Source organism: Agelaius phoeniceus, chromosome 8 (genome assembly GCF_051311805.1).
Source record: "Agelaius phoeniceus isolate bAgePho1 chromosome 8, bAgePho1.hap1, whole genome shotgun sequence".
NCBI classification, from domain to species: domain Eukaryota; kingdom Metazoa; phylum Chordata; class Aves; order Passeriformes; family Icteridae; genus Agelaius; species Agelaius phoeniceus.
The window spans coordinates 19,213,534-19,227,679 of NC_135272.1; the positions used below are offsets into that span (position 1 = coordinate 19,213,534).

A 14,146-nucleotide genomic window follows, 5' to 3' on the forward strand; every position below is an offset into this window, starting at 1 on the left:
TAACCTCCCAGAGTGTTGTGAAAGCTCATCATTGAACCTGGCCAGAGGGGTAGATGGAGCTTATTAAATACGATCAGAAAATCAGTTGGTTTGGTTTTGGTTTTTTTTTAATAGATCATATAGCTTAGATTTGTTGATGAAAGTGCACTGATTTGACAAATTGCATGTTAATGTTAACAGATGCACTGCATCGATGCTTCAGCAAACACCTGCTGTAAAAGTTACTTTTCTGTAACTAGTGTGCAAATAAAGTTATTTGTTTTATAGGCTTCTGAACACTTAAATTGTGCTGCTGTGCTGCTTGCTATGCTATAAGGCATTAGCAACAGTTTTCAATTTTGTGTTAAAGCTTTAGTCAGGATTCAAAACACATTGAAATATTTCATATGACAAGGATTAAACCCTTACATATTGAAAATGATGCAATAAAACTGATCCATTGTTTTCATCTAAATATTCTGGAAACTTCAGATTATGGATACTTTGGGTAGAAAAGTGTCTCGAAATTGGAACGACTTGATATACCCATATGATTAAAAAATCCATTCTATAAAATAAAACAAGAAATATGGTCTTACTACATGGAACTTACTTCTCACTAGCTAGCTTTGCAGTTTAAATAGTGTTTTAGGTGTACTGTAAACTGCTGCAAAGAACTTTGCGTTAAAATAAGTAGTAGTCAATAAGTTATAATTGAAGTTCTGTCACTGTTGCATAACTACTGTAATCTTATCCCACCTACACATCATGGGTGGAATTGCAGTTAGAGAACACTAAAATTAAAAAATTGAGGAGGGGGAAGAAAGGAGGAATCTTAAAGTACTGGGATTCATTTTGTCAAGTTTTAATAAAAATTGAATGCTTCACTAATTAAGTAACGACTTGTGCTTCGTATGTTTGCATATAAACTGAGAGATGTTGCTGTTGGCCTTAAGATACAACCTCTTCCAATCAACAGCAAGCAGCTATTTCAGGAGTTAGTCCTATTTACACTCACTTGCATTAGCTCTCACTCCTTCCACCTCTGGAAGTTGTGCCTTGGAAGAGCAGACTGGAAGGTGCAGTTAGATCTGCAAGTTTCGGTGGGCTTGGGAGTAACAAACTTGCTGTGGTGCCTGCTTCATCTTTCTCCTGAGCTGATGAAATATTTGGTTTTTTTGGAAAATTTGATTCTGTGGTTAAAACTATTCTAAAATTTGCAATAAGTTTTTGAGATGAGATTTTGTGGTAAGTTTTGAAGACTCAACATGGACAGGTTTCTGGAGGTGAAATACAGTTGGCACTAAAAATGAAACCCTGTTGTGCAGCAGTTATCTTAGCTCCCCTTCCCAAGTGTCAGCAGTGTCAAGAGTTAAAAACCTTAAGTTGGGTAACAACAGCACTGGTATTAGGGCATTTTATAAACATGCAACCTTTAAAAATAGAAAAATGCTTCAAATAATTTGAAACAGAATCTAGTATATTTGTTGATGACTTCCTCAAAACTGTAGGAGTGCTGTAAAAATTGATCTGCAAAAACATACAGGGGTGTAGCAGAGTATAATGGAAGTGTGGCAATTCATGAAATTTTACAAATTACTAATGCAGTAAATTGTTCAACTTGCCAATTTTAAGTGACAATATTGTCTCTCTCTGGCTTTAAACAGTTTTGCTGCAGCTTGTCATTATTGTGCTTTTCTGCTGCTTGTTGATTTTGTTTTCAATGGGAGGTTTGTCCACAGGATTCTGACACAGGCTTCTTTTCTTCATAAAGAAATAGAATTGTGAGTGTTACTAGTTTTGTCTTTGCCTAGCCTTTTATTCAGGCTTTTCTCTTATGCAATCTTTTTCTTTTGTTTTACCTTTTTAAGTAAATTCTTGCTGTTGGAGGTTTCTAAATATGTCCGTCACCCATTATAAAGTATAGATGGAAGTGTTTAACTTATAAAATGACTGTAAGGTTGATTGCTTGACTTTTTCTTCTGTCTTCTCCACAGAATTATGTGCTAAAGAGGTTTAACATACAGGATGATGTTTTAGTTTGAAAATTTCAATGTCTTTAATCAGTGTTCATAAGCAAGCGTTTCAAATATTTAAACTTGGTGGGAAAAAAAAATCCAGATTTTTATATTGAAGATTTTGGTTCAGCTCCACTTTACACATATTTTTGTACAGCTAACCTAGAGATCTGCCCAGAAACAGTGGCTATTTCTCTGCACTCTTACTTATCTGTGATATAAGAAGATTGTTCAGAGGATCAGTAATTTTTGCTCCTTCAATTTTAAGAACCTCTTGATAAGAATTTTCTCTAACATGTTTTGCAGTTTTGGAAAAGTGATTCTTAAAGCATATTCTTAGTAAATATGCTGTTTTGTTTATTTTCTTTTAAACAGTATTTCAGCCTCTCAAGGAAGAAGATTGTGTACTACACCAGCTTTGACCAGCGGAAGCGAGCGAATGCAGCGTTTTTAATAGGTTCATATGCTGTAAGTATTTTTGATCACATGGATATTTTAACCTTCCTGAAGAGACTTCTGTGTGAAAGTGGCTTCTCAAGGGGTGCTCCTTTAGGGAGGCGGGCAGATGGTCATTTCATTTGTCTCTAAACTGTCTTTGAAAACTCTGGATGAGTTTTAGAGAAACCTGGTCATCACCCACCCCTTAACTCCATTTATTTTATTACATAGGGAATGGCTTTGGCAGATCCCCTGCATGTTTTTCCATAGGATACCATTTTCTTGAATGTTAAAAATCCAAATTGCTTACCTCTAATTGACCATGTTAGGATGAATTGCTTCTCATGTCAGTAGTGAGATTCAGACTGGGAAGGAGAAAAGATTTTCCCACAGCCTTCTTAAAGTTACTAATCCAGAGACAGGTCATAGTAAACTACTATGGCATGTCCAGTTATTTCCTTGCAGGAGTGTTTAATCCTAATTAAAAAATTTAATTTAGACATCTCAGCCCTAGCAGAAACATGAAGGGTTTGTTTGCTGGTAATCTAAGCAGCTCTTGAGGGGATCTGTTCTGTGTACTTCTAATTTTGTAAATGGCAGGTGCAGGTGGGAAAAACACAAATCCAAATTGCATTTGAAATACTGTGGATAAGTGCTAAGGTTGACTTGGAAAATACTGATTTCCTTTTTGTTCTGTGAGCTTTTTAGGAAATATGACATGAGTTTTCCTGGCAGCGGGTACATGGGGCCAGTATTGCTACATGTCATGTGCTGTGTAATGGCATAACTGTGGGGAATTTCAGCCACATTATCACTCAGAAGGTTGAGAACATAAAAAGGAAAATCTCAGAGAAAAAAAAAGTTCAGTACTTACTGAATCTGGGTTTTACAAGTAGCAGTGCCACATAGTGAGTTACAGTAGTGACAGTGGGGAAAGGGAAGAAAACCTTGTCCCTTGTAAAAAAAACTGCCCTAAGAGAATAGTTAATATCTATAAAGTAATTTTTTTAAAGCTTTTACATTACTTTCTACATATCAAAAAAAGCTTCAGCTTGTCCAAACTATTCATACTGGGCTTTTTGTGTTGTTAGGGTATTTTTTATTTGCAGAAGGAAAGCACTCTGAAGAGTCATTATATTAGATTAAAAATGAAGCTAAGTTTTGGTTACTGACTTTTCATTGATACAGATGAGTCAGAAAATGTCTCTTTGATTTTTCTTAATGGAATTCATTACTTTTTAGGTGCTGAAGACATACTGTAATGTTTTCCTCTTCATTTCATTATCCTTCCTCCTTCAACTATTGCATTGCTCTTGATATCCAAGATTCTTTTGATTTTTTTCAGGAGCTTGTTCAGTGTTTCTTTTTCTCTCCTCTTTCCTTTTGTGTTCTTAATATCTTTTTTCTGCTTCCTCCTGGTTTCTTTATTATGAGCCTTTATGAACTGTGTGGACAGACATGACCAATATTATGTTCAAAGTGTCATGTGTGAATGTCTTTGAGCAGACACAGCTTTGGAGGGCCAGAACTTCTGTCAAATAAAACCTGCAGTATTGGGAGAACATGTGGTACAAATTTGCTCCTAATTCCTTGATAAAATGAAACTCACTTTTTTCCTGAAATTCTCTGAACTACCCTCTAAGGATCTTTTGTCTACAAGCAAGACTTAAGGCTTTAAGTGTAAGCTATTTTACAGTAACTCATGCCACAATAAAGTCTCTCAGTTGCAGCAGTATGTGACTTTATTTCCAATGTTCTTTCTTTAAAGTACAAAAACCAAGGTTTTGTTGATTTCTGTTGGTAGTTCTTTGTGTAGGCATGTCTTTTCTGATCTGTATATGTCACAGGAATTGGTCATGAAGGAGGATAACAGGCATTCTTACGAGTTTAGCGTGCTGGAGGAAGTTCCTGTCAGGTTAGACTTTTTAGGTTCAGGGCTGATTTATTTTTTTTCCCCTCTTCCTCCATCCCTTTTAGGTTATATACTTGAAGAAAACACCAGAAGAAGCTTACAGGATGCTCTTATCTGGATCTAATCCACCATATCTTCCATATAGGTATGTGAACACAAGAAATGGGGCTACTTCTCTGTTTTAAAATTTGCTAAGAATTATGGGGTTTAGATTGCCTTCCAAAAAGGTGTTTCATGTCTGATACAGGTAGTGTATGAAAATTACTCATCTCCAGAAAAAAATTTTTTACATCTCGTGTAATTACTTGCTGTTTGTGGGAATAATAAATCATTTAGCTTGATCCAAGTCTTAAGTAAGACTCAGTCTAGCAAACTGTCATGTTTTGAAAATAGTTCTTAGCATGTTTGTGGTTTAGCACTTAAACATTTTCTTCATAATGCATTGTTTTACTATTTGGAATTCATTTAAATATTTGAAATTACCTAGTCCCTAGCTAGTGAGACTTACAGGCTTGAAGGGGTTTTTATGCTGTTATATTTTCTCTATTTTACAGAACAGGTACTCATATTAAGGTTACAGAATGTTTTCAGTGAATCATAGATAGTTTCTGTCAATCTGTCTTTAAACTCTGTGCTAAGGTCACACTGAGGCTTGAATCTAAGTTATTTTAGCTGTCATGCCTATCTAATAGAGAGACTTCCAAATATATTTCATGGTGTGGCCTATGAAATACCCTTATGCTCTTTGAATGAAAATACCTCATGGTATTCTTATGCAAACACTGGCAATAGAATAGAACTGCAAGAAGTCAATATCCTCTCTTTTAGGGGAAGCAGCATTTTGTAAGTAGTGTTCACTGTCAGCCAATGCATTTGTAAATGTAGACCTATCTTGTGTATATCAAATTCCTCTGATTCTTCAGCCACTCAGCAGAGGAAGATCATATTGTCTCTTCTTAGACTTTGCACAGAAGCCAGGTGCAGTATAAACTGCTGGGGTGGTAGATTTTCTTTTTTATGTCAAGACCAGTTTGACTATGAAATCTTAAACCATCAGCTACATTTAAAGAAAAGGTATTAAATCAGTGATAGCTTTTATTGACAGAGAATTTATACACTGATCTGATCATTGATAGCTCTCCAGAACCCAAGAAGTTTACTGAGCTACTGGTATCCATATTTTTTTCAGCTAATCATAAAAGATACTTGGTACAATCATAAAAAAATCAGCTATTTTAAACATGTCAGTGTTTTTTAACATCTCCAAGTTCTGTGTAAGATACAGGGGTCATGATCTACATTAAACAATGTCTTGTATGTGCCTTAGCATTGCTTCCATGAGGATCTGCTTCATGATCTTCCCAGGCACAGAGGTGGTGCTCACCAGCCTGCAGTTCTCTGGTTCTCCCTTTGTACCCTTGTTAAAAATAGGAGTGATGTTTCCCTTTTTCCACTCACTGGGGACTGGGCCTGTCTGCCATGACTTTTCAGATGTCATGGAGAGTGGCTTTACAACACCAGCCAGTTCCCTCAGGACCCTGAGGATGGATACATCTCATCAGGCCTCATAGCTGAATAGCTATATCTTGTTGACCAACTAAAGAAATTTACTGTTTGGAATTGTAGTAAATTGATTTGTCTTTAGGTTTTTCTCACCCCTGCCAAGGTGAAAATTCAGGTGTGTAGAAGAGAGGTTTTGACAGAGTGAAGAAACTTCCTTGTCCAGTACCAAAATGGTAAAACAGAAAACTTGGGAGGAATAGTGTGTTTGCAGAATAGTCTCCCAGGACCCTGTTTGCTCCAATCAAAGGCTATAGATTCTTGCCTTGCAACTAATTCCTTATAATACTGACACTGATAGTAGCAGCAGTGATAAGAAAATGCTGTTTCTGCTTGACTGGTAAGGACTAATGAAATTAATTGTCTCTGATTTCTTGTGAGGCTGATTGGAACCACAGTAACAAATTTAATGACACAAAACAATTTCCTGTTAAGTGTTAATTGATTATTCATAGGCAATCATTGTGAATTTAAATTAATGAAATTTTATTTCTAAACAGAATAGTTAGCTACTCTATAATCATCAAAGGAGGGATCAAAAAAACAGAAGACAGAGCAAAATTTTCTGGAGATAATTTTATATTATATACAAAAGAGTTTTTTGTGTTTCCCTGGGAAGAGTATACTGTCCAAAAACATTGAAGAAGGCAAAGTCCAGCGAAGGGACTACTCAGGTTTTGCTGTCTGGGTTGGCAAAATGATTACAAAAGATTAATTGTCTAATTCCATTTGTCAGCTTCAGGAAAAAACAGAAATAAATTTATGGAGTAGGATATTCTGTAACATAACTTCTTTGCAGTCTTTTTCCAAGTGTTTCAAGCCCTAGGTTGCTGTGAGAGAAATTATTGTCTAAAGCTAAAGCTTTTGACAGTTATGGGGTTTTTGTGGTGGGTTTTGTCTGGTGTGGGTGGGATCTGGTATGTGTTTGGGCTTTTGTTGCTCTGTTTGGGTTTTTTAAGGCAAAGCTTTGGCAATGTTAGAGGGATACATTCTTCTTGAGCTTTGCTGTCTCTGGAAGGAATAGTGTTGGGAGCTTTTGCTAGAATGATTAAACAGCCTGATTTCTTGAGCATTCTTTCTTGCATGGTGTGGGGCTGGAAAGTACTTATGTTTTTTTTGGATCTGCTTTGCACTATGTCAGCTCTTGTCTCTGGATTAGAGCCTAAACAGATTCTGTTACCTGCAGTGTAGTTTGTCCTGCTGGGGAAGATGGGTGTGTAATCTGTACTGGAGGGGAGACAAAGAGGAGGGAGGAAATAAAGTGAAGGATTGTGAGAAGAACCTAGATGGGAAATGGGAAGTCTGACAGGGAAGGGGCTATTTGTGTATGGAGCTCACAGGTGGAGGTTGGTATATACAAGGATCTCAAAAATTACTGGTGCTGGGAGAAGGGCAGGTAGGGTCTGCAGTGGGACAATCTAGATTAGTTGAGAATGGGAAAGAAATAATTTAATCATCCTTCCTGGTGTTTCAAAGCCTTTGGGACATTTCCCCCTGCCCCCCATTCCAAGGTATTTGGAGCATCTCTGTTGCAAGATGTGGCACTGTAAAGGGGCTGAAGCAATTGAACCTGTGCTGGCAGCAGTAGCCTTAGGCAGTGTCTGCTTGGCAGAAACAAGGTGGTGCTGTGAGGAAGTTTGCACTCTTTGCACACCTTTAGTGTCTTGAAAAGGACTAAAATAGCTCTTGCTCAAAATATAACCCAAATGTCTTACCTCTTTGCTCAAGGTCTAAGATCTATAAAAGATAATTTGGAGATACTAATCATTGCTATTCAGTATTTACTGACTTGAATTTATTCTTGCAGCCTGGAACTCAGATGTTATATAACATCTGTGTATAGGTCATGTCTGTTTGAATAGTTTAAGAGTTTGTCAGTAAGCAATGATCAGTTAAGTGTTACAAGTGGACTATTTAACAAGTTTGTTAATTTGATACCTGAAGTGTCCTCTATTTGAAAAAAAAAAAAATAGGCAACTTTGAATAGGGAGAAGCTGCAGCATTGTCAGATTCTTTGTGGAGTTGTGAGGTAGGTTTACATGAAGGGAGCACTGAGAAACTGATCTACTTTCATGTAGCTGAGTGACCTCAAAAAGCCCTAATCGGCTTAGGTCTTCAGCTGGTATTTCATTTAAAGACAGCCTCAGCAAATGCAGTTCAGGGCAGGGGTGGAAAAAATCAGATTGCTCTTCTTACAAAATTCATGGAAATTTGTTTTGTTTTTATAATAGGAAAGCTAAAGATAACTTGGCAGGATAAGGCACTACTGTCTTTGAGACACTTTTGTCTTATTTTTGGCTGATTCACTGTCACTTGGTGACGCTCTAGTCTCTTGAAGATCTTATACTGTATCTTCTCACTTCCATTTAAAAAACAGTGCTAATACCACTTAAAATTGTCATGAATACCAGTTGCCTACTGAGAAGCAGAGTTTCAGATTTTTACCCCAAACTACTTTGTATTGATGAAAAAAACATTTTAATATTATTATGTTCAGTCTCTAAATAATGATATGAATTTCTGAGATGGATTTTATTTCTGGGGTTTGTTTCTTTATTGGCAAATGCTGGGGAAACAAATTGTTTTGTTATTGACAGTGTTTAGAGGTTTGGTGAAAGGGAAAGCGTTGTGCAGTATTGAGGTCAGCTACAGCTGTGAAATCGGATGTGGGATACGCAGCTCTGTAATGCCAGCTCAGATTCATACTGAACCTGCATCTCCTAGAAGTACTCACATTGTTTCTCCTTTTGAAAGTGAATAGAGTTCTGTCACTCTCTGAAAAGTAAGGTGGCTATTTATTTGGGCCTAAAAGATTCCCAGGATACTGTAATGAAGCATGTGATCAGCACCTACTTTAATGGTGCACATCAGGAGCCATGAGGCATTTGAGACACGGGTGCTGGAGGCAGGCCATGGTAGCTGCCAGCCTCTGTGTGCAGCACACTGCTCACAGCTGCTGTGGGCACTGCAGCTCAGGGTACTGTACACTTGGAATTGTACATCTAGGTCAGCTTCACCATCCTCCCTCCCTCTTTTGTAGTGTTTCTTATTAATGGATTAGGGATTATGTGGGTTTTTTCCCCCCAGCATAGTTGTCATGTACAACACTATCAGATGCCTTCTCAGTCAAAGGAGTAATTATATACATACAGATAAAAGTTGTATTCTTGTTACAACAAAACAGCATGTAAAATAGAACCTGTCTGCTACAACCATATTTTCTATTCATGTTTCTCTAAATATTAAATTTTGTGGTTTGCATTTGTTGATTTTATTTCTGTCAGCCCCTCCAGAAAACTGGTGCAGCTTTTAAACCCTTTCTGCTATGTATGTGTTCCTATTAGGGCCCTTAATTTTTTTGCTCACAAGACTTTTTTGTTTGCTAAAAGAACTTTGTGCTAAAATGATCTGTTATCATGTGATATGCAAAATAATAATGTTAATCCATTATCTGTCAAAAATGTAATGTCTGTAAAATTCATATATTAAGTTTTGATATGTTCTGTTTATTCAATATAATGAAAATACTTTATGGCCTCTCATTTTTAAAACCTCTCTGTTGGATTTGGATATGGAAGATGCATACACACTTCAAAGTTCCCATTCCAAAACATTATGGTTAAATGTGTTTTAATAATCTAATAATTGGAAAGCATTTTTAGATTGGCCTGCCTGCAATATGACACTACCAAAATAGTAGCTTTTAATTTTCTAAAAACCATTTTCTATGAACACTGCTTGCTCAAAACTGCTAAACTTACTCTGCTCTTAAAGAATAGGAGAGAATTTTCTACTCTTAAAGTACTTGAGATTGAAGGAGCATATCAAAAACTTCATACTACTTATAGCAAGTTTTATCAAAAAAGAAAAGTTTTCAATGAAAGATTGAAATTTTGAATCAATTATAGATTAAATATGTATCTGTCTGAACCTAAAATTTTACTATTCTGATAAATTGCAGTTCTTAGGACTTTGTCTAAGATAGCAAAGAGAAAAGCTGCAAAAGATTCCCTTAATGAGTGATAAGGAAATACTCTGCTCAGGCAGAGTTTTGTTAAAATCACAGTGGTCTGAAGCACACTTTGAAAAGTACACTTTCATTTTTCCACAATGCTTTTTTTGGTGGTGCATGTTTGATGGTGAGTCTCACTTCAACTTTTACAGACAAGTTGTAATTTTCATGTGGTATACTGGGGTTAAGTCATTTTAATTATATCAGGATAACTTTTAATCACATCTGTAATGGGGCATCAAAATAGAAACCTGTAAATTAGTTCCAAGCTATTAATCTTATTTGCCTGCCCTGTTAGTGTAACTCAATTAAGACTTGAATATTAGGTTAAGCAAACTGTGTTTTATTTGCTACTATCTTTACACAATCCAGAGAGGATGCAAACCCTCCTGTTCCAGGATAGCATAAATAATTTTGTAAAGAGCTGTGATGTAAAATATGCACCTAAAGTAGCTTGCAATATCTAACTGCATTTAGTCTGAGCTGCATCTTGGGTAGGGGAGTACTTTAGCCTGAACAAGCTCCTAAAGAGATGTCTTTGGGTTTTAATTTAGAGTTCTTGAAGGGTATTGAATAGCTTGAATATATTCTGTTGTGTTCTGCCTTTGCCCTAGTTCTTAAAATAATTCTGTGTATATTAAATTCATTTGTATTAAATCTATAGGGACGCTTCATTTGGGAACAGCACATACAATCTTACCATCTTGGACTGTTTACAGGGAGTAAATAAGGTAATAACACTTTTTCTTAGCAAAACAGGTTTAAATTAATTTTTAAAACATGAAGAAAAATTCTGTTTAAAGAGATTATAAAACCTGGTTTCAGAGTACATTTGTGAATTAGTAGTGATGAAACCAAAGTTACTGAGGAGTGTGTTTGAGTACTGATGGTGGAGCAAGGTTGCACTTTGACTGCTTGGCCTGGCCTTTGACAGCTTTTTGAACTTCACCTCATGAAGTGGAGCATGAAAATGCACCAGGCCTGGCTGGGGACAGCTCTTCATGCAAGACACTGTGCTGGGTCTGCTGCTAGATCATTTATAACAGGGGGTGACAGGTTGATGAGGTCAGTGAAACACATACCTAGGTATCTTAAATCTGTGATTTAATCAGAACAGTTTTTGCATGTACTTGGCCTCTGCTTTCCCCAAAGCACTTGGTTCAGTGTTTCACACTGATCTTTTCAAAATTTTTCAAAACCAGTGAAACCTAATGTGTCTTACCAGTGGATTGATATGTCACTTTAAGTAGTCCTGAGCTATTAAGCTCCAGTATTGTTCTCTTAAAAAATTTTACATCACTTCTTAATTGGGGACCTTTAAGTTTTGGTGATCATTTGTCATTGTTGTTGGTGAAGGGAGAAGGCTATAGGAACAGGGCTGTACAGATACTTTACAGACCACTTGTGAGTCTTAAAAGTGGCAAAACAAGTGTTTTTTAAAAATTTGGAAAAGAGAGATCAAGCTTAATATTTTTAGTTCTGTGGGGGTGGGAAAGGAGCTGTCAGTTACCAGCAAGACTGTAATTTGTGAGGCATTCTACAGATCTGAAGATCTGAAGTAGTCAGTGCAATCACTGTAATTTATCTGCAGCTAATACATCAAAAGGATGGTGAGAATCAGTTTTTCCTCCTTTGTTCTCATAAAATTTATTATTTAATTTTTGTCTAGTTCACCTACAGAGGTAAAAACACTTTGGGCAGAAAACATATGCCTTAATTGAAAGTAGTCTTAGTTTACCTGGATAAATTTGGTGTTTGTTTGTGTGGATGTCATATACATGTAATTCAGGGGGCCTGCAAGTTGTGGAGTGCAGCCAGCCAGCCATGCTTCAATGAAATACATTTTTCAACTGTTCAGACAACCTCTCAGTATCTTGGGTTTCATGACAGGTCCAGTCACTGAGCCTATCTTGTCTAGAGCAAAGCTATTTTTCATTTGTCCGAAAAAGATGGTCTCTACATAGGAAACAGTGTCAGTCTGATTATTGGTTTTAAATGACAGATCTGTGATGTGTTCTTATCACACCTTAATTCCAGAATTTTGTGCAATATCTGTTTTCAAAATGCAATTGGTTCTGTATAAATATATGCTGCAGAAATGTCTTCCATGAATTTGAAATAAATATTGGTTATGCATTTCATATTCATAGAATTGTTTTCAATATGCAAATCTTTAGTAGAAAAGTGGCATGATTAATAATAATAAAAATTACCAAGTACAAAACTTCTTTCAGTCCTGTAATAAATACTGTCTAATGTAGGCCAGTGGACTTTATTGTGCCAGTGAAATGTGTATTAAAACAAATAATAAAATACATATTATACATAGCACTGCATTCTGTATATGCCATTTTGCCTAGGTATTATAGTGGTAAAACTAGAGTATCATACTAAGTGCAGAAAATCAACAAACTCTCACTGTTCAATGTTTTGTTATGTCCAACTGCATGAAGATACATTTGGCATAGGAATCATTAAATCAGTGTATGACAAAAAGGGAATTGCTTTTTAACTTGTCATCTGCCTTACAGAAAAATCCCCACAAGGTGGGGTGTGTAGAATCAATGTTACAATTTAAGTGATATGCAACAGCCTTGTGTCCCATCCTCATGTCTTTGGAGGGGAATAATGAGCCTGACATGTTTCAGTGGCATTGTTGGAGTTCTGTTGTCTGTGTTGTTAATCTGTGCCAAATGTCATATTGTCTTAATGTAAAAGCTTCAATAAGCCACAACCACAAACATTTAGGGATTTAGTTTTGCTCAAATAAGTATTGTAAAATGAAATTATATATTGTATTTCAGTGTAAACTGATGCCTTGTTGCCTTTTAGGCCTTGCAGCATGGATTTTTTGACTTTAAGACATTTGATGTGGATGAATATGAACACTATGAGGTTTGTACATTTAATAATGCATTGAATGTGTTTGAGTTACCTAAAATAGGACTATTCAGTATCCCCAACTTAAAACATACTGAAAACACATTTGAATTAGAGTAAAACCCAGTGTTCATATGAAGGTATGTACATGGAAACCTGTATGCTCTTTTTGAAGAACATGCAGGATTACTGTCCTTGCAGTTTCAGTGCATCATATCATAAATCTACTGGTTTCTTGTAGCCTTTCTGGCCTCTGGGACCTCTCTCGTGCTTTCCCAGCCTTCTCCCAGGTTACAATCCAAGGTTTCTCAGCTGACCCACAGAATGTTTTCTTTCAGCACTTGTTAGCTCCTTCTTCCATTCCTATTAGTCCCAAATATATGACAATTTTTTTATTGCCATATGGATGCAGATTTTGAGGGGTTTTTTGGTAAGGATGCATTTTGTGAAATTCTAGTGAAGGAAATGCATCCAAAATATTTGGATTTCCCTAATGAAGTCCCAGAAAGCTAACAGATGTGTTTTACTGTTCTGCCAACTTTCCTACAACCTAGATATAGGTACTCTGATTGGCTCTAGATGCTTCTAGGACTTTGTAACATGCACACCTTTATCTGCTGGTAGTAAAAAGTTATCTCAAGCTACATTGCTTTAGAGAAGCTTTAAAATATGCCATGCTGTAGATGTCTGCAGTAGGCAGTCTGTAACACAAATCTGCCTATTTCACTAAACTTGAAAGCATTTGTAGAAGGATTTCTGTATCCTGCAATGTTCCATAATGATTAGGTTCAAAAATTGGTATAAACCTTGCAGAATTACCAAAATTAAATTAACAGGATCTAAAATTTAAAATATAAAATGGCTTTTTTTTTTTTGCTTACTCCATGTACAAAAAGAAAAACTTGTTCTAAAAACAAATGGTAGTTTGGAATTCTGTCTGTATAGTAGGTGTTAGTCTGCTTGAAAAAGAGTCTTAAAATAATTGACTAAAGCTATCCCATTATCTTGTTTAAGGCTTAACATTATTTTAGCATGTGCAAAGTACATACATGTGAATGATGTTTATAGTATGCTGTTTGCTGGGTTTAAGAAGCAAAAATTTGGAATCATCTTTAATTTTTTTGTCCATTTTTTGGTACGTCCTTTTTTTTTTTTTTCACACATCATGGTCAGCTTTATGTTTACTTATGTCCCGTGCTTTATTTCAAAAACTTTAAATGTTACAGGCTTTTGCTATGTTAGGTCTTCAAATGTGTGGTTTTGTAGACAAAAGTTGCATACGACTTAAATGGAGCAGGCTAAAAGGAAATTTTGTTTCATGTTTATAGTTCTTTCATCTTACTATCT

General features: G+C 36.1%; 1 protein-coding gene across 4 annotated transcripts in view; it reads left to right on the forward strand.

Moving 5' to 3' along the window:
• Positions 1–14,146, forward strand: part of CDC14A (cell division cycle 14A) — a 49,909-nt gene that overhangs the window by 14,503 nt on the left and 21,260 nt on the right. For 3 of the 4 annotated variants that reach the window (XM_054638845.2, XM_054638846.2, XM_054638847.2), the window contains exons 4-7: positions 2,373–2,465; positions 4,413–4,492; positions 10,584–10,650; positions 12,752–12,814. In XM_054638845.2, the coding sequence (XP_054494820.1) occupies positions 2,373–2,465; positions 4,413–4,492; positions 10,584–10,650; positions 12,752–12,814 (303 nt within the window). The remainder of the gene's footprint in view (positions 1–2,372; positions 2,466–4,412; positions 4,493–10,583; positions 10,651–12,751; positions 12,815–14,146) is intronic. The other variant, XM_077182158.1, reaches the window with a different exon arrangement.